Genomic DNA, 22686 nt, shown 5'->3' with positions numbered 1-22686 from the left:
AGAATTCTTTCAGAGTCACAACTTTATCACCCCATAAATTCCCCGAACATCCGACTATAAACCATGCGAGCACAGCAGGGTAATGTAGGTCAAAGTGACCATGTACCGAGTACTTCTTGAAAGGTGGCCCTACCGCAGCAACGTCATGTACCCGCTACTTTTGGCCGAGCGGCGAAGTCACCTGCCGATCCTCCCCAAACCTCCCTGTTCTCTTTCTGGTTCATCTTTTGGAGACTTCGGCTTGCTCGCATTTCGCTTTCACTCCTTGAAAATAGCTCCCAATCATTGTTAGCTTCTCGCTCGCTGGTAGGGCGTCTGTGGGTGGTCATCTTCATCAGCTCCTTCTATCTTCTCTCTATCGCCATTGAGCATAGGGTCATCATCCGCCCCCCCACCACTAACCGCCAACCATCCACACCACCCACCTCTCCATTCCCTTGAGCTCTCAATCCGTCTTATAGAAACTCAAACAACTTGTCCGGTCGCGATCTTGGTTTATTTTCTCCCAGGGCGGAGACCTCGAATGCGAAACACTGAGTGGATGACGAATGGATCTCTCCTAGGAGACTCCTGATGGCAACCAGTGCCTTGGCAATACACCCACCTCTTCCCAAGGGAATTCTCGACCCTGTGTCCTTAAATAACCCGATCTACGGACTTGCTGTCGGGAATGAGTTCCCACAATAGCTTCACCAATGCTTCCATGAGCTCCTCCAACCCAGTCGGTACAGCAGCCACCACGTCCACCTCCGCGGTCCGGTCGCGGCCGCGCCGCCTGGTCTCCTTCATGGATGACGAAGATGACACCACCGTCACCAAGGCCTCCAACTACGCCTATAATGACAACCTGACCTCCACGACGGGACTATCCACCACCCTTTCAACAATGGATATCGGAACGACGCGATCTCGTGGCGCCACCCCTTCGCCGCTGTCGTCCCGCGGAGCTTCGCCGCTGCCCATGAAACACCCATCTCGCGTCACCGAACCCAGCCACCGTGGCCGTTACGAGACATCATCGCTTGGTTGGAATGGATCTTCAAAGGCCTCATCTTCGCAAAGAGCGCCAGATTTTCTGGACTCACCGTGGTCTTCGTTACAGAACTTGGCATCTTCGGTACTAGGGAGCGACATTGGAAGGAACTCAGCGAATAATGCGACAAACACATACTCACGGAGGAAACCATCAAAATCCGACATATATATTCGAAGCATCCCAAGGTCTTTGCCTTCGGCGTGGGGCCCCTCCGCACCTACGACCCCGGAAATCGGAACCGGAACCAAGGAGGAACGACAGGCGCTAGTACAAGCGAAGAAACGCGAGGCCCTTTTACTAGCAGAATGCGACCCGGTGATGAATAACAACTCCCGTCACAAACGGCGGGACTCCGGTGATTATTTCGATCAACAGCCAATTGATTCTGAACAGGAGGAGGAAGCACTTGCCTACATTCATCCCGTGACAGCAGCGGACAGCATCACAGGTGTCACGATTAAATATGGCTGCCAGGCCGCTATCTTCCGGAAAGCAAACGGTTTCTGGCCCAATGATAATATTCAAAGCCGCAAGACGGTTCTTCTTCCTGTGGATGCATGCACCGTCAAGGGAAGACCAGTTCAAGCTACAGAGAACGTTGATTTACTCAGAAACGATACCGAGTACCCATCTGACGGCTCCATTGGCCCCACGAGTGCGAATCAATCATCCACAGATGACATTCCGCCCGATTCTTCCGATACCGATCGGAATCAGATCTGGAAACACGAGTCCTGGGTACAAATAGACGGATTTCCAGCGCCAATCGAGATCGGTCGCGTCTCTCGAAGATCCTTGGGTTTCTTCCCACGCACCCGTCGAAAATCCGTTTCTTATACAGATTCCGAACCCCTTTCGAGTTCGTCGCGAGATTTAACGCGAACTCCATCGCCAGCTGCGTCGCCGCGAATTGGCCCTTCGCAAGGTATACTGCCTAAGATCAGAAAGCCCAGAGACAAGTCCCGACCTAGCGGAGCACCTCCTGTTCGTTCGCACCGCCGACAGCGCAGCAGCATACATCTCTCAGAAACTGGAGTCGGCTCCCTTGACCGCACGTCAACCGCTCCTGGCCCAGCCATGGATGGTCTCAGCAAATTTTTCTCCCAGCACATGCCTTATCTCGCACCACCAGCCCCTTCAAAAAACCCGCGACGGCCGTCCTTTGGCTCAGAGTCGACCATCACGTCTAATGCATCGGGCCTGGAGAATATCGGTGGTGCCCTCGAAGGCTGGGTTCGAAAAGTCGCGGCGCGCACCAAGGCCGGCATCACCGAATTACAGCCAACATCCCCAAATCAGCACGCAGCCGACCGAGGTCGCAGTGGAGGATTATGGGGTGCGGGTGATTTGATCGAACTGGACGATACGTCTGAAGGCCGGCGGTCTCCTAGTCTTCTGGGCAGGCGTCGACTCGACCAAACCACCAGCTCCTCTTCCTCATCATTCCGACCAGCTGCGACCTCCGCATCCGCGACGAGCAGGTCTCGCGCGACAGGTCTAGGCATGGGCTCGGGCTCTACTGGGTATGGCGACCGCGCGAAGGATGATTAATGTCTGGTTGATTGGCCGCGGAAATCTGTGAAAGCGTACATAATAGAGAATCCCTTGGCGATTATTGCGTAAATTCCTCTCAAGTGAATTTACAAATTTTGCATTTCCCTTTCCTTGTTTCTGTCTCTTTTCCCTTTTCCCTTTTCCTGTACGTCTTCAAATCTTCTTCTTTCCTCACTTTCTTCTATCATGAGCGGCTTGGTGTTTTTTTTTTCTCTTATCATTCCCCACACGAATGTTTTCTTTCTTTGCTGAGCCTCCAGGCGAAGTCTCTATTGGATAATCAAATGCACGACAGGATAGAAATGAGCAAGGGCAGGGTGCCTCTTTCCGCATTTCCCCATTGGCATTCGACATCTTTGTTTTTCAACCAGATATCAATGGAGCTTATATTGACGGTTCATTCTGTGAACTGACTGGATTACCTCTGGATTTCTTTATTTTACCTACTACTATATTACTACTTCATATTAGACGAAGAGTTATCTTGCTGCCTTACAGCAGACTTGTAGTCTCAAAAAACTGCAGCCGAGCAGGCAAAATCCTGGAAGACGCGGGGTTTGAATACGTAAGTTTGTGGCTTAGCAGTGATCAACTTCCGTGTGCATAAAGCTAACTTGACTCAAAAATAATGGTACTATACCGAAGCAGCTCTTGAGCTTCTACTCCTTATTTCTTCTCTTTTTTCTTGTAAAATTCATCAAAAAAGGGGGACGTTCCAAGGTTGTTGATAAAACAATGCTATTTCAAGGTTTATCCCCCTGGGAGTATTTTCGGGCTATTGTGAATGGATCTCAATTTCCTTTGAAAATCCGTGCCCTTTTCGCAAAATCTGCTTAGCCGGGAAATTTCATCAACTGACTATAACTGACTATAGCTAATCCCTCACTTCTGGTTGAAACAGCTCCGAGAATGTGTAAATTGAAGAAACCGTATGGAGATACCTGAGTGCAGTTGATTAGACATTGGAAAATCTTCAATCCTTTGAAACTGGCAACATACGCAGCGAGTACAAGGACGAAAGTTGCATATCCAGCAGTATCAACTCGTATCAACAATTGCAATTGTGAGACAATTAGAATTGCCGATGAGAGGTCAAAAAATGACCTTGCACTTAAAGTGATGCGTTTGGTGCCTTTCAATGTCCCATTTATCAGCATAGCGAGTTCTACCAAAGACCAGCCACATGGCAAGAGAAACTAGGACCTCATTAGTCGCGCGAATACCTTGTGGGGATTTGAAATGGCCGTAAATACATATATTTTTAAAACTTCGAGTTTCAGATAGAATAGTGAATAGATTCCCAAAGCCTCGCTCAGAAGACAAAGTTGTCTTAGTGTTAAACAGTTCTGTAAGTGCCTGGAAAGATGACCTGTGGTTGCGATTGTGACGTTCGTCATGATTGAGACGATTTCGAGAAATTGAAAGAAATCATCCCAACGAGGAGTGATTTGCTTAAATACGAGTTGAATCTCGAAAGGACTCAAGTTCTATGAAAAGCTTGCAGGCAGCAATAATTTGGTGGTACCTCGTTGTGAAGCACTGCCCCCAAACTGGTGATAACTTGATGCATGGATTGGCCTTGAACCAGCTAGAGGTACGTCACCTACTACCTAGGTAGCAGTTGTACCGAGACTAATATTCTTACTCCGTTCAGTCACCTCATCTCATTGCATCGCTTGCATCAGGCTATAGTTTATTGGTAGTGTCAGCAATTGATACATAGATAGAGGATGGAAATATGGCCTCAAAATGGAGCATTCATGCAGATATCTACTGCCAGATAGAGAGAGAGAGAGTGAGATCCATGGATGTGAGTGCCTGGGTGGTGTCTGAGGCTGACACCCCAACAGCCATTATCTGATCGAGTTCTTGGCCAGGGAATCAAGCCCCACCTGGTGGTCGAATGCTAAAGCTCGATCTCAGTATCCGGACTTGGAAATTTCAGAGCCTGTTTCTGTTTCTGTGACGCTTAGTTCAAGAGTCGGTTTAATCACGATATCTTTGGTAGTAGGTATCGATGCGGCCAAAATGCTTCCAGCCGCTACATTGGGCGACTTTGATGTACAGACTCATGGGTAATACACTGCAGGTTTTATAAATAGTAGAATATAGGGATAAGAAAGATATTGCAGAAAATGTTCCTTTGGGCTATGAATGACTAGCCTCGGGTCAGAAGAATAAGTTGGTTGTGCTGATAAGCTACAGTAGCCACTAGCAAGGGTGTAAACATCATTCCAAGGTTTGGGAGTAGAATATGAACTCTACGGATCATAAAGGCTTCATCTCTTCACGGGAAAATTGTTTTGAAGAAAATACTTCCCCGCATATTTAATTTTCGGCTCAAATTCGGATTGGGTAGTTAGCGCCGGGCATGAAATCTTATAGGTGGGAAATTAAACATGGGGAAATCCCGGGGTAAACATGGAACAATGTAAGTTCCAAACCTAGGTAGTTATACATTGCGCCGAGCAGACTCCCAAAAAGCTCATTATAGAGTCTCATTGAGTGAATTGAGAAATCCGCTGCATTCAAATCTCTGGGTCCAGAAATACACCCAGAAAATACTCGTCAATAACGATGCTGGGCTTGTCTCTTGGGCTACTCTTAGCCTCGGGATCGCTTTCGAGCTGTCTCTTGATCAAAGAGACAAATACAGCGCAATTACCGACCGCAACAATCTCAAACAATGGCAATGGAAGTCCTAAAACTGTTTTTGTAGGTCGTTCACTTCCTGAATTCGACCAAGATGTATTCCTGGGTATCAAGTATGCCGATGAGCCAACTCGGTTCACTCCATCGGAACTGAAGACCAAATATGCATCCAACGACAGCAATTCAGGCCCCCTTAGCTTAACTGGGACTGGGCTGGTTTCCAGCTCTGGATCTATCATTTACAATGCTGCGCAATATGGAAACGACTGCCCTGCCTACGGTTCCGACACTACTAAACTAGTGAATACGGGCCTTGCCAAGTTGAACGAAGATTGTTTGAACCTGAACATTATTCGACCCAAGACCGAGAGTAAAGAGTTGCTGCCTGTTATGTTGTGGATTTTTGGTGGTGGGTGGCAGCAAGGAGCAACCGCAGACCCTCGGTACGTTAGCCCTTTTCCCAAAAGTTATCATGACTACTTCTTACGTGTGACCATGGCTCTAGGTACAATATGAGCTACATTGTTCAACAAGGAGCATTGAATGGCAATCCTGTTATAGGAGTCTCGATCAATTATCGACTGGCAGCTTTTGGATTCTTGGATTCCGAAGAAGTGAGGGTATGTTGCTCACAAGCCCAACATTCAATATGAGAGGCCTTGTAAATTAACATCATTACAGGCGGAAGGAAACACAAATCTAGCTCTACGTGACCAAAGAAATGCAATGCGCTGGGTAAAGCAAAGGATCCAAGCTTTTGGGGGAGACCCCGAGAAGATAACTATTTGGGGAGAATCTGCGTGAGTTCAAGTTGCCACACATTATAAGGCAAAATTCTGACGAAGCCGGATCCAGGGGGGGCTTATAGCGTCGGTGCTCATTTAGTGACAAATGATGGAAATAACGAGGGACTCTTCAGAGCTGGTATGGAAATAATGTTCGATGATAGACACAGCTGACCATTCTTGCAGCAATCATGGAGTCAGGCAATGCCGTTGGGCCACCTTATAACGGCACGGAATGGCACCAGCCAATGTATAATAGAATTGTTGACAGAGCTGGGTATGTTGGTAAAATTCGGGTCAACTCCATCTTTAAACATCAAGCTGATTTCGTACTAGATGCGCAAATTCGTCGAACACACTCCAGTGCTTGCGCGATCTGCCATACGAGACATTCTACGATGCTGCCTACGAGGGACTTGAGTGGTTTGCCACCATTGACGGGAAATTCATTACTCAATTTCCTCAGATCAGCTACAAAGAGAATAAAATTGCCAAGGTTCCCATTCTTCTAGGCACAAACACAGATGAGGGTACAAGTTTCGGTACTACGGGTACTGACACTGCTGAGCAGTGTATTGAGCAGCTAATATGTTTGTCTTTCGTCTCAATTTCCAAGGTCTTCCTTTCTTCAATTTGAACTGAAGCTGATAAAAATTATCATAGCTTCCAAGCGGTGGGTAATTACTCGTGAACAAGCAGTCAAGATCCTACCACATTATCCAAATATTGCAGCTCTCGGGTGCCCATACGGCTGGGGTAATGTCACCTGGCCACAGCTGGGGCTTCAATACAAGCGGTATGAGTCCATGGCCGGAGATATATCTATGGTAGCACCGCGCCGCATGCTTGCCCATCTCATGTCCAACTCAATCGACAATGTCTATTCTTACCGCTGGGATGTGGCAGCTCTAAATACCTCCACAACAATTGGAGTGCAACACTTCGCTGAGGTGAGCCCCAATTTGCACATCGACTCTTGAAATCTCAGAATACTACGTGCTAATATTTAAAATCAGATTCCTTTTGTATTTGCAAATCCGGTACAAACCATGACACCGCTCGGAACTGACCCTGCCCGCCTGGAACTTGGGCAGATGGCAGCTCGAATGTGGACATCTTTTGTGACACACCTCAATCCAAACAGACATGGACGTAGGTTAAAAGCTAATTGCATTGATTCTTTGACCACATTGTTTATGGAAATCAGACACTGACATACTATAGTGGATACAATTCCTCAATGGCCTCGCTACTCTTCCAAAGCCACAAACTTTGTGTTTCGTCTGCCAGGAAATGAGAGTTATATCGAAGCCGATTCTTATCGTGCATCTGGCATTTCTGTTATAAACAGCATTGCTCGGTAGAGGAGAAAATCTTCTAGCTGCTAGCGATGTTGAATCTTGGCTCATTGCCTTAATCTACCGTACCAAGGAGCGAAATTATATTTTGAAAACCAGTTGGGAATGATTGATTTGTTATATTTGACCTTGATATCTGCTGTCTCCTCAATAGAACTTGGTAGATGAGACAAATTCAATTCATGAAAGGTTTACGCTTCTCACACTGCGAGCAGTAGCAGCCATCCACGGGCCAGTTGAGACGCAGCCACAAAGAGTCCAAATCGCATACAACAGATGTGAGTCTGTCAGCATTCTCTGCGTGTTGTGGTTGTCTCTCGAATTTTCTTTCCATAGCCTCCTCGTCTTTTTCTTCTGCATATTGGTCGCGACCACTATAACTCAGTGACAATCTTCCGACAGCAAGAGCATACATTTCCATGAGTCTTGGAGCGCTAGGCGAAATGTTCTCTCCTATCCCGAACATTAAACTCTGTGTCTTCATTTCCGTTATGATGCGGTCGCATCGGACCAGGAAGCAATCGGGATGTTTTCTTGATGCTGCAATATCTTTCAAGTTAATCAGCTCATCTGCGCGGTTAGCTAGAAAACTGGAAATCCATTTATACGTTACAGGGTGCTTACTCGCGCGGTCACCTGTGGCTCGAAAGGTTTCTGCGAGATTGTCGCGATGGGCGGAGAAGCTCGGTTGGGATGAGCTAGCCATTTTTGACTCGACTAAAGTTGTGTTGCTACTCATGGACAATAATAATTCTTCCTAGATGGTGTGTTGGAAACTTTGAGTTAAATATGAATGAGTAGTGCGAGCCCTGGAGTGGGATTTGCCTGGCTTTTATACCCACTAGCCCCATGCATTTGCCACCCAAGTTCAATTCAATCAAGTTATATGTTCAGCCTCTACTATGAAAACAATCAAAAATTCGAAAGAATGATTTAGAAACTTACCAGTTCAAACAAAGGATTCTTTGTCCCACGTGAAAAGGGAGAAAAATACACTTGAGTTAGAAGCTGCTCAACTCTACGCCAATCAGCAAGTGCCCGGCTGTTTCCCTGCATCTATAATCCTAATTCCAGGAATAATAATCGAGATTAGTACATATATACTGCAGGAAACTGGCCAATAGGTTTTGCACGGAGAACGGATCCACAATCTAGGAAATGTCCGTCCCAAAGAGGATGCCAAGAACTATTCGTATTCGGCAGATCTGCAGAATACGGAGGTTCCATATGGGGAAGGTCTCGTATTAAATCTCGTTTTGACATGCAGACAATTGTAATTTAAAAGGTGATGGCAGACTGGTCGCAGATTTGGGTAATTTTCATTGCGGATAGGAATACTCATTCCTCGTCAACCATCATCTATTTTCCCACATCTCTCCGTAATCTATGTTCGTCCAAAGCACTCTGACAGCTCTCGGGCTCCTTTCTCCAATAGGGAGTGCACAGAGCCAACCTCGTCATCGATGTGCTTATGGTGACGACTGCTGGCCAAGTGATAACACTTGGAGGCTATTCAACGATACTGTCAACGGAAGGTTGATTCGATCTGTGCCATCTGCTGCCGTGTGTCATTCCGAAAGGTACATTGCAAATCAGTGTGTGATTGCAAAAAGTAGCTGGTTGGATAGCTTCTGGAAAACGAATCAAACCGGGGGCTATGCCGCAACGCTGTGGGAAATGGGCGAAACTGGGAAGTGTTTCATTGATACGCCCGTCGGAGCCCCCTGTGATCAAGGAATTGGTACGAAATCTTACTAGGAAACGTCAAGTTGAGGGGAATACTAGTTAACCATCACTTCTGTTATCAGTGCCATACTATTCGGTTCGTGTCCAAAGTATAGAGGAAATCCAAGCCTCGGTAAGCTTTGCAAATGAGAAAGATTTGTATTTAGTGACAAAGAATACGGGACATGATCAGTAAGTAGTACCTGTTGCTGAACTTCAATGATTCTGAAATAACCAAAGGTAGTCTTGGCCGTTCTAGTGGGAAAGGGGCATTTTCAATCTGGACACATAATCTGAAGGGTATCGAATGGCACGACTCCTTTGTCCCTTGGGGGGCACCTATCGATACCAGCGGAGTGCCAGCTGTGACACTACAAGCTGGAGAGCAATGGTTCGGTGTGTGTTTACTTGGTTTATATTCTATTTTTGAGCAAAATCTCAGCTGACATCATTGGATGCAGATGTATATCAGGCTGCAGCTAAGAAGGGAGTATTGGTCGTGGGGGGGGATCTGCTCGCACAGTGGGTGCAGCAGGAGGATATCTACTTGGAGGAGGACATTCACCGTTCTCGCATGACTATGGTCTTGCCGTAGACAGTCAGTGATCAACGCCAACATTTCAATATTATGTCTCTAACATGAATGCAGATCTTCTGGAGATGAGCATCGTTTCTGCGGACGGAGAGCATCGTGTGATCACTCCCTATTCTGATCCAGAATTTTTCTGGGCCGTTCGAGGGGGTGGCGGTAGTGCCTGGGGTGTATGTGACGTGACTCAATTTCAGGCAAATTCTTCAACTAACAATTGATGCTCCTCAGGTTGTGACATCAGTCACCTACAAAACCCATCCGGTTCCCCAAAACCTCCTAGTAGGCTTTGTGCAACTGAATACATCGGATAATTCTAGCTTGAAAAAGTTGCTTGCAGAATCTATGAAGCTTCTTCCTAAAGTGACAGATGCTGGATATACGGGATATGGAAACATGGACCAGAGTTTTCAAGCGATATTCCTCAAGCCAAATGGGAGTTTGGGGTCTTTCAATCACACATTTGCCGGGTTCTTCAATATGTCAGAATATCCCGGTATACGAGGTGCAGTTGGGGCCTATCTGTCGACGTGGAATGGATATTTGCAAACGTTCCTACAGGATCCTAACATTGGCACCAATGTCCAAGATACCTCACGACTATTGACTGCAGACGTCATTGACCAAAAAGCAAAAGATTTAGCAAATCTTATTGTCGATAACGGTGGGAAAGGAGGATTCAATTTTAGTAAGTACCCAGGACATTGTCAAAGCTTGCTATCATGGTGCTCACCTCGACGCAGTTGGTAAGGTCAACAACGACGAACGTGACAACACGGCAGTCAACAAAGTTTGGAAGCACAGTCACGCCCTGATGAGCATATCCATTGATTGGGCTGATAATGCAACGGAATATGAGAAGCATGAAAAGCGACTACGCGCCGTAATGATTAGCAAGAATCTGACGGGACTTGTCGGCCCTGAAGGAGGAACTTACATCAATGAAGCTAATCCGTAAGTCTCGTTCACAGCTCGTTCAAGATTAATGCTTATTAGCGAATATATAGCTACGAACCCGACTGGCAGACGGTATTCTGGGGAGACAAATACGAGAGATTATCTGAGATCAAGCGGCGGATCGATCCCACGAATCTTTTTGTGTGTAACAGGTGTGTCGGGGGTGGCTTGATATTACAGCCCTAAGTGTGATTGACTTTTTGTCGCGATAGATGAAATAGTATATTATCAAGTCAAACTTTGGAACATACCTAGGTAATCATCTCTATTTCTTGGGACTCTCTTCAGAAAAAACCGTGGCAAGGTCGTGTTCAACCCAATACATCTCAGGCCGAACACCCGCCAGCTTCCATGTACCACCGATCTTTTTGTACCAATGTTTTGCATTTCCATGACCATGGCCACGCCCGGACACGGTTGTCAATTCAGCGTCAGAATAGCGCTGGTGTGCAGCACGTACTTGGTGAGTAGCAGAGATCTCAGTCTCAGATATCCACTCGTAATTTGCGGCACCAATAAGGTGTTGAGTGCGAATAAGGGGGTCTCCTACAAAGCTTGGAGAGCTCATCATGGAAATGAAATCATCGGCGCTCATTTCGGGAAAAGACTTTTGGCCAACAATGCTGTAATCCACCTGCGGAGGAGGCAAGATTAGTCTAAATTTCAGTCTGTTGACCTGTGAGTGGGGAGGGATACCAAGAGGCTTGCCGCCAGGATCTTGCGAAGTCTATCCCAGTCCTATCTAGAATTAGTCCACCGACTTAGAATCACGAGTGACTGAATATCTAACCTTTTTGTCAATACTATCTGCCCATTCGAACGCGATTTGGTTGATGGCGAGGTAGTCTAAATGTGAAGGGGTAAGCGTCACATTGGGAGTAAGAAATCAAATAGGCCGTGAGTTTTGTACCTTGGAACTGTATGTTTTCCATTATCGTTTCAGATTTATGCAAAATATACCTAGGCAGAAATTGGAATGTCTATGCTGCAATACCTTTTGGAAGGAGGTTCGTTGAAATATTAACATGGGTTCGTGTTGTGATCCCAGGTCATGTGGTGTGGGAGGCCTGAGCTAGCCCAGTTTGAGAGGGGGGGTATAAGAACGACAGATGGAGGCCAATGGTTTTTCATAATTTAACAGGCGGGATCAAAGCGCAAAGTGTATTCTCATAGAACGAGGAACACTATCACGATGATTCTGACCAGTGTCACGATGAACCATGGAAATCAAAAAACAGAGTCTAGAAGATAGAAGTAAATTTTAAACTAGCCAAACTTTATATAAGACATTTAATTCGCTAATTACCTACTAGCAGATATCTATCTGATGCCGCGAACTAAGAGCTTGAAGTTGATTAGAATGCCCAAGGGTATGAAATTCCATTTTGGTGGAAGAGATTAATATGTTCTTCAATGCATACACAGATTCTCCCTAACAGATAAATTAGATTGAGGCGTTAGACCACGGATATTTTCTTGAAATAAGAACAAAATTGAGAAAAAAAATGCCCTAAAGGATTCATTCTTATCTTTATCTAACGGAAACGGCCTAATCTAAGACATGAGTGACAATCACAGCCTTCAATGGGTGTATAGAGACGCGACCAGATAGAATAAGCATCGAGGTGCGGGTTGCTCTTGCGCGTTGCCGCAGTCGTGTTTTGATAATATAGCTGCTTCCAGTCTGCCGTCTTACTCATTATATCGACAGATGGACCCGGGGGGAACAAGTGCTGACGAATTACTAGCATGCCGACATGTATGCTAAATAAATCCAGTATCTCAGATAGTCGAAATTTCTTCAAATATGCTTCCATTCTCTTCAAGCTGGCCCCTGGGACAGAGGATTCTTGTCTGTCTTTGATTTCTAGTATTATAAGTTCCATTTCGTTTCTGATGCGATCGCATTTTGGTTCAAAGCAGCGAGGAGACTCCCTCAACGGCCATTCATTCTCTGCCTTGCTTCTCCATTCCTCGAGTTTCTTCATGTAAATATCAAGGGATTCTCCAATATTATTATAGATCTTCAACCTGTCACGGTAATTGAGCTTTGCCGATGCATCGGCCTTTCGAGAGTCCGAAGAGAGGCACTGGACCATCTCATCGCGCTCCCACTCAAAACCGCCGCAGAAGAATACAGCCATACTAGTAGCTCAGGGAGATATGTAACAATGTTGTTTAAGTATAAAGTATAACCGAGCTCGATGTATGAAAATGCCCAAGGAGTGCTCCTTCGTTTAGTATTTCCTTATAGCAACTTTGGAAGATATGTTGATACACCATTTTCAAGTTCTCTGCTGGGACCTTTGAGGTTTTTTAAACATTCAGGAGACTGAAGTCTTAATATAGTTCCAATCAATTTCTTTGTCCGTACTTCTTGGGTTGAAAAAGAGCATTCTTGTGAGTTCCCACGCATGGAGAACAATAATGAAGTGGTCTTTGTTTTTGACCTCGAAAGGAACACTGTCACAAAAATATTAAGAAGATACAGCCCATTCTTTGGTGAAAGAAAACGCGACATCCGAGCGCTTGGAGGATAAGACTTTTGTTTAGATAAGTTTCTCGACTCTACCGCTTTGACTCTCCTTCGGCCTCATCTTCCTCATCTTCTGCATCTTCCGTGTCTTCTGCATAATCAGAATTTTGGTCCTGTAGCTCCTCGTCTTCGGTATTTTCTTTCCCTGTCCGCTTGACCTCCTGTTTCTTATTAGGTCCATTTTTCTGCTTTGCACGTCTTTTGGTTCCAGCTTGCTGCTTTTCTTTTTCTCTTCCTTGCCTCGGGTCCTTTTTTCCCTTGTCTCCCTCTCCGTCGCCCTCTCCATCTCCATTCCCTTCTGCTTCCTTGTCTTCCTCTTCATCGGTTTCAACCCTCTCAACATCCTTTCTAGCCTTTTGACCCGCTTCCTTCGCACCCCGTGTATTTCCAACAAACTGCTTCCCTTTCTTTGAATTGCTTACCTTTTTCTTATCCGTCTTTTCCTTCTCTTTGTCGCTCAATTTGTCCCATGCCTCCTTGGGGAGATATCTCTGTCTTGAGCCATCACTCCTTTTCGCGGTGCCACTACCCTCTTTGGTCTGCCAGTCTTCCTTTGTCCAGTCATCCAAATGCTTTTGACTCTCATCCTGCCCCTCCTCCTTACTTTGGTTGTAGCCACCGCCACGCTTTTTGTACTCGGAGGCCATGAGTTGAGCCTACCGCCGTTAGTAACTATTAATCCACGATTGTGTAGAATGAGCGGAAAGACTCACCTTGCGCGCAGACCATTGTCCAGGTTTCCCGCCTTTATCACTCTGGTGAATTTCTTCTTTCACCTCATCGCGAAGCTCGGGATCGGTATACTTTTCTTTGGGCGGCATTTCGACGCTCTCGTTGGTGGATATGGCAGATTTTAATGGAACTTCAATTATACGAGATGAAACTGGATATACTCGTAGATAATTTCTAATAATTTTGAGACTAGTTGGAGTTTATATACCTGACTTCGTAATGACATCTCAGTTGGAGGTGACATCATGAGCTGCCGTGCCTGAACCAAAAGCGGCGCAGTGAATGATGAAGAAATCAAGATTCGACACCCCTTCGTCACTCCGCCGTCAATGAGTCTATTCTAGCTTAACAGGAAAGCGGAAACTCGTGAGAGATATACATTTTATTGATGGGCTGTCTTTTATTCCGCCAAAGAGATATAGAAGTTATATGCGATGACAGGAGCCCTGAACAGTCCAAGTACTCGCAGGAGGCGGCTCAGCTGGGAGGACTAGCTGATTAAAAAGAACAGTAAAATAAAGGATAGATTTGAAAAAAAAAGTGCCTAAAACTCATCTAGGAGCCAAGCGAACAGAACACTGCCGACAGGGGCAGTTCGGGATCGGCCGATCAAGAAAAACCCACAACTCATTAACCTCATCCCACATTTTTGCTTCATCCCCAATCTTCCCGAAGCTACATTTGTGATTTGTTTTCTCCTCATTCATAGTGCGATGATCTCTAATGAATGCAAGTACATCTTGGAATTCCTCGTCGTTAGTGAGGGTCAGACGACCAACTTGCATTGAGAAGATTCCGACAGTCTTTCGTAGCAGCTTGTATAAGTATGGATTTCTCTGAAGTTTTTCACGTGCTGCACCTAGCTGTTCTCGAAATCTCTCACCGGAACATTCCCGTCGAACATCTTCATATGACATATTCGAAGGACCTGCCAGTGGCTGCCAGGGCGAGATAAATTGCAGACGATTTGCTGCGCGGTGCATACTGTTCTCTATATGACGACATCTGGTTAGAACGCAAGGGGGTGCAGGGGGTTCAACTGACATAATATTTGACTCCAGCTGGATACGATAAAACTTCAATCCATCTACTATATTGGGTAGCCGGTTAACGACGGATTGAAAAGCCGCGGTCCTTGAGCCTTCGTTTGGTGTATCCAATTGACTACCCATTTTGTTAAGCTCGTTGACCATAGTCTCGCGGAACCGAGAAAAGTTCCCCACTGTAGTCGAGTCAAATTCGTAGGCAGGGGGGCTTTCGCCAAAGTTCACCTTCGCCATTTGGAAAAATCTGCGATGCTATTCAGATCTGGTGGTGTTTTGCTCAAAGGTTATCTTGAATCGGAAAAATCTTGAAATGAAGGGAGATTTAGAGCTTTTTTATAGTAATATCAGTAATGTGCGCTTGTCCCAATTTTGATTTTCCATTGTCTCTCGTAGCTTGTTTTACCTGTGGGAAACATCGGGATAGAAAAAAAGGGCTTTGTGCAAAAAGAGATACCCTAATTTCACAAAGATCCTTTCAGACCACCAGCGCAATTATTGATGAAAATGGCCATTGTTTTAATTCAGCAATGGGAATTCCCTTCAGTAGTGACCCGGCTACTGGTGTGTCGTTCCTACGTTTTGGCAAGGTTTACCAGAAGTGACTTGGAGGTACTACATCTGCCATGGTCTACGGTTTAGAATACAATCTCAGATTTGAGGTTGCCAAGCAGAACAGGCTGCCCCATCGAAGTTTTCATTCGTAATGCTTCGGTTTCATTGAACCTAATTCTCACGAGAGGAGGTAGTCTCATGGGGAAGGAAATGTACTCCACATATAGCGAAACAGATCATCTTGCGATTTAGACAGTCTTGTTGTTGATCTTGAGGAGCTCGACCTCGCTATAGAGAATTAGCTTAAGCTTGGTCTGGTTGGGGAGGTTTAATACGTACAAGACCAGCTGGGAGTTGGCGGGGATCAGGCCGGGGAAACCCCTAGAAGAAAATTAGTATTGTTGCGATTCAATGCGCCGACTCAGATAGTCGATCGGAAGATAGTTTATGTTGGGTGAAGATGCGGGAGTACATACTGGGCGCCGTAACCGTAGTCACTACAGATGAATAAAAGGTTAGCGGTGTGTTGTGAAGCTTCAAAAAGGAGCGTCAATGACTTACGAGCTGATGGTAAGGATGGCCTTCTCGCCGAGGCTCATCTGGGGAACACCCTGGTCCCAACCTATACAGCAGGTGGTTAGCAATGCTATATCCCAATATGCCCATGTGCCATATCTGCTCATTTAATTGGGCTCGTCAAGCTGTTTTCCATCATTCAAATCGCGAATGCGAACGCGACGTACCGGGGATCAGACGGCCGACACCGATGGGGGTGGCGAGGGGACCGCGGCCGGGGTTGTGGGAGCTGTCGAACCTGGTTATCGCGCATGATTAGTAAACTAAGCTTCAATACTCGCTTTCAAGAATAATTGGGGGAAGTTTGTTGCTCACTTGTCGCCCATGAAGTGCTTGTCAGCCTTGGAGGCATCATACAGGCAGCCGGTGTAGTGGAGAGCGACATTGTCGCCCTTCTGGGGGAAGTCAACACCGTTACCGGGGACCAGAGTCTTCTTTTCAACGCCCATTGTGAATGTAGAGGTAAATGTGTAGTTTGAGGGGAACTTGAATGTTTGTAGTGTTGGAGTTGGAAGTTTGAGGTTGGAGAGAAAAAACGAGGGGCAGCCGCAGTGGAGCCCACAATTCCCCGAAAAGGAGTGGGGTCCGACGTAATCACTGGCACTGGCTCAAGCCCAGTGGAACTCGAAGGGAACGGGGATTCAGTTGAAAAAAATACTCCGTAATAGGTAAGATCGGGCTTGACTGAGGTCATCGCCGTATGTTGCCGGCTGAATTAGGAATCTACTTCCCGAGTAAGCTGGCTATATCGTTGATATACTTCAACTCTATACCGAGGATGGTGAAACAACCATCCCAAAATCACCCGCGTTCAGGCCTTTGGGGACTGCCTCGTACGCTCATTCGATAGAGCTGCGCCCGTGTATACACCGGCAGGGATGTCGGGATCTAGCGGTGACAGTTATGGGATTTGTTTGGCATAAGCGGACAAGACGGTCTACAGAGTAATGAATGCATCCGAAGGTTACATTTTCAAGGGTAATTAGGTACTAGTAAGCTCCAGGTCTGGAGAAAATGTAGAATCAACATATTACTACCAACTAGTAGTACAACTACTCCTCTCCAGCACGACTCGGAAAGTTTTAAGGTTATCTATCATTCCAAGATTTTCGGTCGATCGGTCCATGAAATTGTGGATTTTGGACTCTATCATGAGTTTATCTACATTAACCTCAAATGAGGACAATTGATAGACTATGGAGATAATTTTTGGTGCCACCGCTAGTAAATAGTATACCTAGGTAGTCAATATGTTTCGACATCTGGTTCCTGACAACCCCAACTTACTTGAAGAATCGCATCATCAACGCATTCATCACTTAACAAAGCTCAGTTCTCCAAAGGGTGCTATTTCAATGCTGCTAAAAGTCATTGGCCTTCAACACTCACGAGAAGCTATCTCTCAATAATAAGCGGTCAATTAAACCTGCATAGTGGAAGTATAGGAGTATAGGCGTATTACTAATGGAATGCAGCCCTCTGCTTTGGACCATAAAGCACAATTTGGCGTCTCTATTCAACAAGGCCGGCTGGCCCAATGGCAAGGCGCTTGACTACGAATCAAGAGATTGCAGGTTCGACCCCTGCGTCGGTCAAATTTTTGCTTTTCATGAACTCGTTCATCGGGTCCACATTTTTCAATGTGGATCATTTCGTCGGCGTGTCTTACGCTCGGTCGGTGGCTTGCGATGGCTGGTATTTTACGCCATCCTCTGACTTCATCCTAGTCGCAATACTGGCGGCTCATGAAACCATTTTGGCCTTCTTTGGGACTGTACAGCTGTCGCGGCAGACTCTCATAATCTCTGCCGACGAATGGAGTCTGGGTTCTGTTCGATCTTCTTCAAGAAAATCAAGGCAGTATCAGAGACTTGTAGTAGCCTCAAGTTGATGAGATCTAGATTTGAGATTATGCCAATGAAATTACACTCGAGTCTAGCCACTGGGGAGCTACTGCAGACTCGGACTCGGTGTTATGAGGAATATCTCCCAACCCCTCCAACTTGAAGAAATACAATCCATGGATTGATTCAAGTTTTTATTCATCATTTGAAACTTCCAAGGTTTGAATAGTGGCGGTATTGCTATATTTTATATACCTAAGTATCCACCTGTAAAGTCATATCTTCAGCAAATTGCTGCCATCATCATGATGATACTAGATTCAGGTTCCTTCCCAGCATATTCAGTCCATTCCCAGGAACGATTGTCGAAAAAGTCAGGTGGACTACGGCCTGGTCGTTCGTCAAGCGGAGCATTCCCCGAATAATACTATTGACGAGGGAAGCTCGAGAACATAAAACAGCATGCGCGATGTCCACAACGAGATAATTGCCACTGTAAGAGAATGGATCAGTTAAAGCTCATTCAAAAGTCGGGAGTACGATTGTTCTAATAAGTGAAGGTCTAGCTTAGTGAGAGTGAAAACAAGGCACGCAATGAGAAGCGTGCATTGATGGTCTCTGTAGGTAGTTAGACACCAGAGTATCTTTCAAGCAAGAAGGAGACTTGGATGATGGTAATACGTCGGGAACACTTTAAATTCTATGTACATCAATAGCCCCTCAAGCCACCTGCCAGAAATCCAGCTTTTTCAATTCCTCCACAGAAATCGAACCGATCTCCGTGCGAGGAAATCTAGCATCAGGCGCAGAAGCCTGCGCCTCTGTCTCGGCTACCCGCAAATAATGCACCGTTGAGATGCCAGTACTATCAAGGAAATCCACTACACGTTGGAAATTCAGACTGATCTGATCCACGCCGTGGCTGTCATCTGAAAGACAGAAGCGACCACCGCGAGCAAGGAACTCCTACAACAGCGAAAGAATCAGCTTTTCCGTTCAAAGTTTACCGGCAGCCACCATCGGACCAAAAAAAGGAAATTTTACCTTGCAAATCTCCGCCTTGGGATAAGGCTCATTCATTCCCTTCCTCAAGGCCGCGCCATTAAGCTCAAGGATACCGCCGTACGACGCCACAAAGTCCAAGTTCCGTAATACTTTACTCCAAACACCCGGCCAGGTGGTGAAGCTTCGCTCTGGATCATCACTCTTCAGCCGAATGAGATCGAAATGGCCCACAACGAGCGGACGCAACTGTTGCAGCATATCCAGCTGCTCGTCGAAATACGCCTCGTAGAGCTTCTCCTCTGAACCACCCGCGCGGTCACGGGCTTCTTCGTACATGGGCCTGTCGTAGTCGATTGGGATGGTTAGGGTGTGGTGGAGTGAGCCGATGAAGAATTCGAATGGGAAGCGGGATAGAGAGTGCTCGATCAGGGCTCTGGACTCGGGTCTGATCCAGTCACACTCGAAACCGATTATTAGGTTGATTTGTGAGGCGTACTTTTTGCGTAGGCGGGTTGCTTCGATCCAGTAGGCTTCTTCATTGCTGGCGTGCCATTCTTCTGTTTGGCCGGATTCGATCTGGGGAGGACGATTAGCTTTTGCTCTTTGGGCCTGGTGTTATGCTTTTGCGGCCTGAGTGGTGTACCTCTTCTGGGTAGAAATCTTCTTTGTGGCGCGGCATGTGCTCTGTCAGGCAGAAGACCTTCATCTTTTTGCTAATGGCGGTCTGGATGACTTCCTCTAAGGAGTCCTTTGCATGACCGGGGCAGAACTGGCCCGAATGGCTGTGGTGAGAGAAGGGCATCTTGGTATGTTCCTGGCTTATCATCAGCGTGTGGTCGAGAGAGTAAGAGATATCGGTGGGGTGTACCTTGTTCTATCTATTTCGTCTGTTCTCTGTACACTGCAAGAAGCTGCTCGTTGGGTAGAAGATTTGCCAGAACCGAATGAATCCAACACCGATTGGCAAAAAAGAGATGTAATCGTTGGGGAAACTGGGATGGAGTGGGATGCAGCAGCTCCGCGGAAGATATGAGAACTCCGAGTCACGATAAGATTGTCCCGCAAATCCCGCAGCCAACGATGGCCAACCATTAAAAACGTGGTAGCAATTTCAACAGAATGGGACTGAAAGCAAGACAATTGAACCGTTGGCATATTTCTACTGGTCTCCCATTGGTTCTACCTGATGATCATATAAGCCTGGAGCCAGTTTGTCTGGAGAAATCTTTGGATCTTCTACAAACCCAACGCCAACAGAATGCCTCGGCATTGGAATTTCTATACAACATCGCTATGGCATTAACCTCAATTCAAGTCACAATTGAGGAAATCTTTCGACTAACATCCACACAGGGCACCGAGTATGACACATATCAGGAGTAGTCACGCGGCCGCGCTCAAGTCTGCGGGCACATGCAGTATCCAAAGACAGCTCAGCCATCAAGAGAAAGCTCCATCCACGGGATCAGACAAGGTCAATCGGAAAGGAGAACCAAATGCGATGGATCCCCGTGGCCAATTAGACAGGAGTGAAGTGTAGATGCGTGGAATCCATAGCTTCCTTGGGCCAAAAGACCTCAAGAAGCTTCATCAAATCAAAAACCATCCTGATTCTGCTCCCTCTTCACCCCGCAGCAAGAACAGTAGCAACCACATAATCCCCATCATGCGAAATAGATAACCTCGCAACCCTCTCCTCGCCACCACCAACATAAACGATCTCCGGCCTCCGACTCGTTCCATCCGCCGCAGTGTGCCCACCAACAACACCACCCGTTGAAGCAGTCGACTTTCTCTCATCCTCCTCAACCCTCACAATAACATCCTTCCACCCAATCGAGGCCGCGCCCGCTGGCGACGCTTTGCGCGCGGCTTCTTTGGCGGCGAAGCGGCCAGCGAGCCAGCGCGTTATTTCGGGGGTTATGGGCGGAGAGCGCGCAGAGGCAGATATGGAGGCAATGGTAAAGTTGGGTGCAGTTTCAGATGTATTCTGGGATGGGGAGATTTGGGTGATGCCCTTGAAGCGTCTGTGGAAGTCGCGTTGTTCGGCTTCGCTGAGTATGCGCTGCGTGAAGCGCGAGAGGTAGTTCGGGCGTGAGGTTAGAAGGCGGGTTATGCGGGGCAGGTGGACGATGTCGGTGCCGATGTTCAGAGCGTAGGGGAAGGGTATTTGTTTCATTTTGGTTGTGGTGGGTGGTGAGGTTTGGTATGGAGTGTTGAGGTGAGGTGCAGGGAGGAAGAGTGGAGGGTGGTTGGATGATTGGATTTGCTTAAGGTTGCGGCTACGCAAACATACACGCGGGAAATACGGTGGCTATATGATAGAATCTGGTTATTGGCTGGTCTATACGCTGATGATTTACTTTGGGTATTCGTTTGCTGAACTTCCTGTGCTACGATTTCCAAGATCCGACCAGCTACAAGCTACAAGCTACAAGCTCCTAGCTACTAGCTACTAGAGCCTGACAGGTACACCAGCACGAAGATACAACGCAGCAATGACAGACCCATGGCTCCAGTTCATCGATGTGGAGAAAAATGTAGGAGCTGGACACAGTTTCCGCATACCCTTGTTTGAGAAGTACTACCAGAACCAGAACCAGCAGTTCGGCTAGTAGTTCCGCCAGAACACAGTGAGAAGAAGTGTAGAAGGAACAATTTCTTCTATGCAACGTACACGCCTCTTATGTACAGATCCACAAAATCCACCCGTCGCAGGGATCCCAGCAATAATAACCCAGCTTCCACGCTGACCGGGGCATACCATATGGCTAGCCGAGATGTATCGATTGCACCGATGCGACAGAAAGCGACAGGCGAACGGGACGAGCTCGAGTGGCGTCACGTAGGTTCACGACCGGTCGATTCCGTCGACATATTCCGCGGAGAGAGCGATTTAGTGCTTCTCGGACTTGCCGCCATCAACTTCCTTCAGGAATTGTCTAGAGGGGTGGTTCATGTTAGTCATTGCGCAGTATGGGTGTACACAAGGGTATTTTCAAGCTTCGTTCTCTCTTCTCTGGAGATAGAAGCAACAGCAGAGAAATTGCGGATCACGTACTGGACAAAGTCACCCTCCTCCTTGGAAGAGGCGTTGATGGGGGGACCGGCGGCAGTCTTGGGCTTCTCGCCACCGGACATGGCAGCCCAGGAACCGGCGAAGATGGAGCCGAGAACAGCCATGGAGAGCTATAGACGCGCAAAAAGAAACACTGTTAGCCGTTGTGTTGCGGTTCTCGTGCTTCCGGGTCATGCCAGGATGCAAAAAGGGATGAGGCGGGGGCGTGCGGGCAGATTGGGAAAGCGGGTCGGTCACTTACGACGTGGGAGCCGACCTTCTTGCCGGCGATCTGGTAGTAGACGACCATTTTGAGGGAGTGAGGTGGGGGATGAGTTGGAGGTTAAAGGCAACGATGTGGAAAGCGGAATCCTCAGGCTCGGCCAGAGACGAAGTCGGACCGGACCAGATACGGTTAGCGTGTCGGGTGAGTCAGCAGACAGCAACAGGTGACTGGAGATCACGTGGTGTTAGCGTATTCCGGGAAGGCCCGAGGTCATGTGATTTCGGGAAGCAGAAGATCAGAAGGAGAATGAAGAAAGAATACGGAGTACTCCCTAGAGTATATTGAATCTTTCATCTTTTATGAGAGTCAAGAGAGCATAGAACAATGATGTTCATAATCTCAACCAGATCTAACTTTGTGCAATTACACAGACCATTTATAAATTAGAAATCACT

At 46.8% G+C, this 22686-nt stretch overlaps 11 protein-coding genes across 11 annotated transcripts; 3 read left to right on the top strand and 8 right to left on the bottom strand.

The window, feature by feature from the left end:
* Positions 1 to 670: 670 nt before the first annotated feature.
* N7533_004311 (putative LysM domain protein) lies at positions 671 to 2587 on the top strand (the record flags this gene model as incomplete). Its single annotated transcript, XM_057100961.1, has 1 exon — positions 671 to 2587. One exon carries the CDS (start codon positions 671 to 673, stop codon positions 2585 to 2587), a length of 1917 nt encoding a protein of 638 aa, XP_056960591.1.
* Positions 2588 to 4989: 2402 nt separating this feature from the next.
* Positions 4990 to 7391, top strand: N7533_004310 (putative triacylglycerol lipase (LipA); the record flags this gene model as incomplete). The annotated part of the gene is made up of 10 exons (XM_057100960.1): positions 4990 to 5021; positions 5137 to 5685; positions 5748 to 5862; positions 5924 to 6042; positions 6111 to 6166; positions 6214 to 6304; positions 6364 to 6617; positions 6691 to 6977; positions 7044 to 7179; positions 7252 to 7391. The coding sequence occupies 10 exons, from the start codon at positions 4990 to 4992 to the stop codon at positions 7389 to 7391; spliced, it is 1779 nt and encodes a 592-aa protein (XP_056960590.1).
* Positions 7392 to 7560: 169 nt separating this feature from the next.
* On the bottom strand, positions 7561 to 8091 carry N7533_004309 (uncharacterized protein; the record flags this gene model as incomplete). The annotated part of the gene is made up of 1 exon (XM_057100959.1): positions 7561 to 8091. One exon carries the CDS (start codon positions 8089 to 8091, stop codon positions 7561 to 7563), a length of 531 nt encoding a protein of 176 aa, XP_056960589.1.
* A 971-nt stretch (positions 8092 to 9062) lies between these two features.
* Positions 9063 to 10872, top strand: N7533_004308 (FAD/FMN-containing protein; the record flags this gene model as incomplete). Its single annotated transcript, XM_057100958.1, has 8 exons — positions 9063 to 9126; positions 9194 to 9302; positions 9355 to 9506; positions 9760 to 9872; positions 9931 to 10387; positions 10443 to 10653; positions 10707 to 10808; positions 10869 to 10872. The coding sequence occupies 8 exons, from the start codon at positions 9063 to 9065 to the stop codon at positions 10870 to 10872; spliced, it is 1212 nt and encodes a 403-aa protein (XP_056960588.1).
* Positions 10873 to 10921: 49 nt separating this feature from the next.
* Positions 10922 to 11588, bottom strand: N7533_004307 (Scytalone dehydratase; the record flags this gene model as incomplete). Its single annotated transcript, XM_057100957.1, has 4 exons — positions 10922 to 11290; positions 11353 to 11394; positions 11447 to 11502; positions 11567 to 11588. The coding sequence occupies 4 exons, from the start codon at positions 11586 to 11588 to the stop codon at positions 10922 to 10924; spliced, it is 489 nt and encodes a 162-aa protein (XP_056960587.1).
* Positions 11589 to 13224: 1636 nt separating this feature from the next.
* N7533_004306 (uncharacterized protein) lies at positions 13225 to 14013 on the bottom strand (the record flags this gene model as incomplete). Its single annotated transcript, XM_057100956.1, has 2 exons — positions 13225 to 13848; positions 13906 to 14013. The coding sequence occupies 2 exons, from the start codon at positions 14011 to 14013 to the stop codon at positions 13225 to 13227; spliced, it is 732 nt and encodes a 243-aa protein (XP_056960586.1).
* Positions 14014 to 14830: 817 nt separating this feature from the next.
* Positions 14831 to 15204, bottom strand: N7533_004305 (uncharacterized protein; the record flags this gene model as incomplete). Its single annotated transcript, XM_057100955.1, has 2 exons — positions 14831 to 14915; positions 14969 to 15204. 2 exons carry the CDS (start codon positions 15202 to 15204, stop codon positions 14831 to 14833), a joined length of 321 nt encoding a protein of 106 aa, XP_056960585.1.
* A 566-nt stretch (positions 15205 to 15770) lies between these two features.
* Positions 15771 to 16547, bottom strand: N7533_004304 (FKBP-type peptidyl-prolyl cis-trans isomerase; the record flags this gene model as incomplete). Its single annotated transcript, XM_057100954.1, has 6 exons — positions 15771 to 15810; positions 15862 to 15903; positions 15999 to 16019; positions 16084 to 16144; positions 16266 to 16336; positions 16414 to 16547. 6 exons carry the CDS (start codon positions 16545 to 16547, stop codon positions 15771 to 15773), a joined length of 369 nt encoding a protein of 122 aa, XP_056960584.1.
* A 2115-nt stretch (positions 16548 to 18662) lies between these two features.
* Positions 18663 to 19749, bottom strand: N7533_004303 (histidinol-phosphatase; the record flags this gene model as incomplete). Its single annotated transcript, XM_057100953.1, has 3 exons — positions 18663 to 18908; positions 18987 to 19523; positions 19591 to 19749. 3 exons carry the CDS (start codon positions 19747 to 19749, stop codon positions 18663 to 18665), a joined length of 942 nt encoding a protein of 313 aa, XP_056960583.1.
* An 822-nt stretch (positions 19750 to 20571) lies between these two features.
* On the bottom strand, positions 20572 to 21126 carry N7533_004302 (holo-ACP synthase; the record flags this gene model as incomplete). The annotated part of the gene is made up of 1 exon (XM_057100952.1): positions 20572 to 21126. One exon carries the CDS (start codon positions 21124 to 21126, stop codon positions 20572 to 20574), a length of 555 nt encoding a protein of 184 aa, XP_056960582.1.
* A 717-nt stretch (positions 21127 to 21843) lies between these two features.
* N7533_004301 (ATP19 family protein) lies at positions 21844 to 22315 on the bottom strand (the record flags this gene model as incomplete). Its single annotated transcript, XM_057100951.1, has 3 exons — positions 21844 to 21889; positions 22009 to 22136; positions 22268 to 22315. 3 exons carry the CDS (start codon positions 22313 to 22315, stop codon positions 21844 to 21846), a joined length of 222 nt encoding a protein of 73 aa, XP_056960581.1.
* Positions 22316 to 22686: the final 371 nt, after the last annotated feature.

The sequence above is a fragment of the Penicillium manginii genome (assembly GCF_028828005.1).
Source record: "Penicillium manginii strain IBT 31320 chromosome Unknown utg000004l:1.0-7231830.0:1.0-7236170.0, whole genome shotgun sequence".
NCBI lineage: Eukaryota > Fungi > Ascomycota > Eurotiomycetes > Eurotiales > Aspergillaceae > Penicillium > Penicillium manginii.
This window is presented reverse-complemented; position numbering and strand designations above follow the sequence as displayed.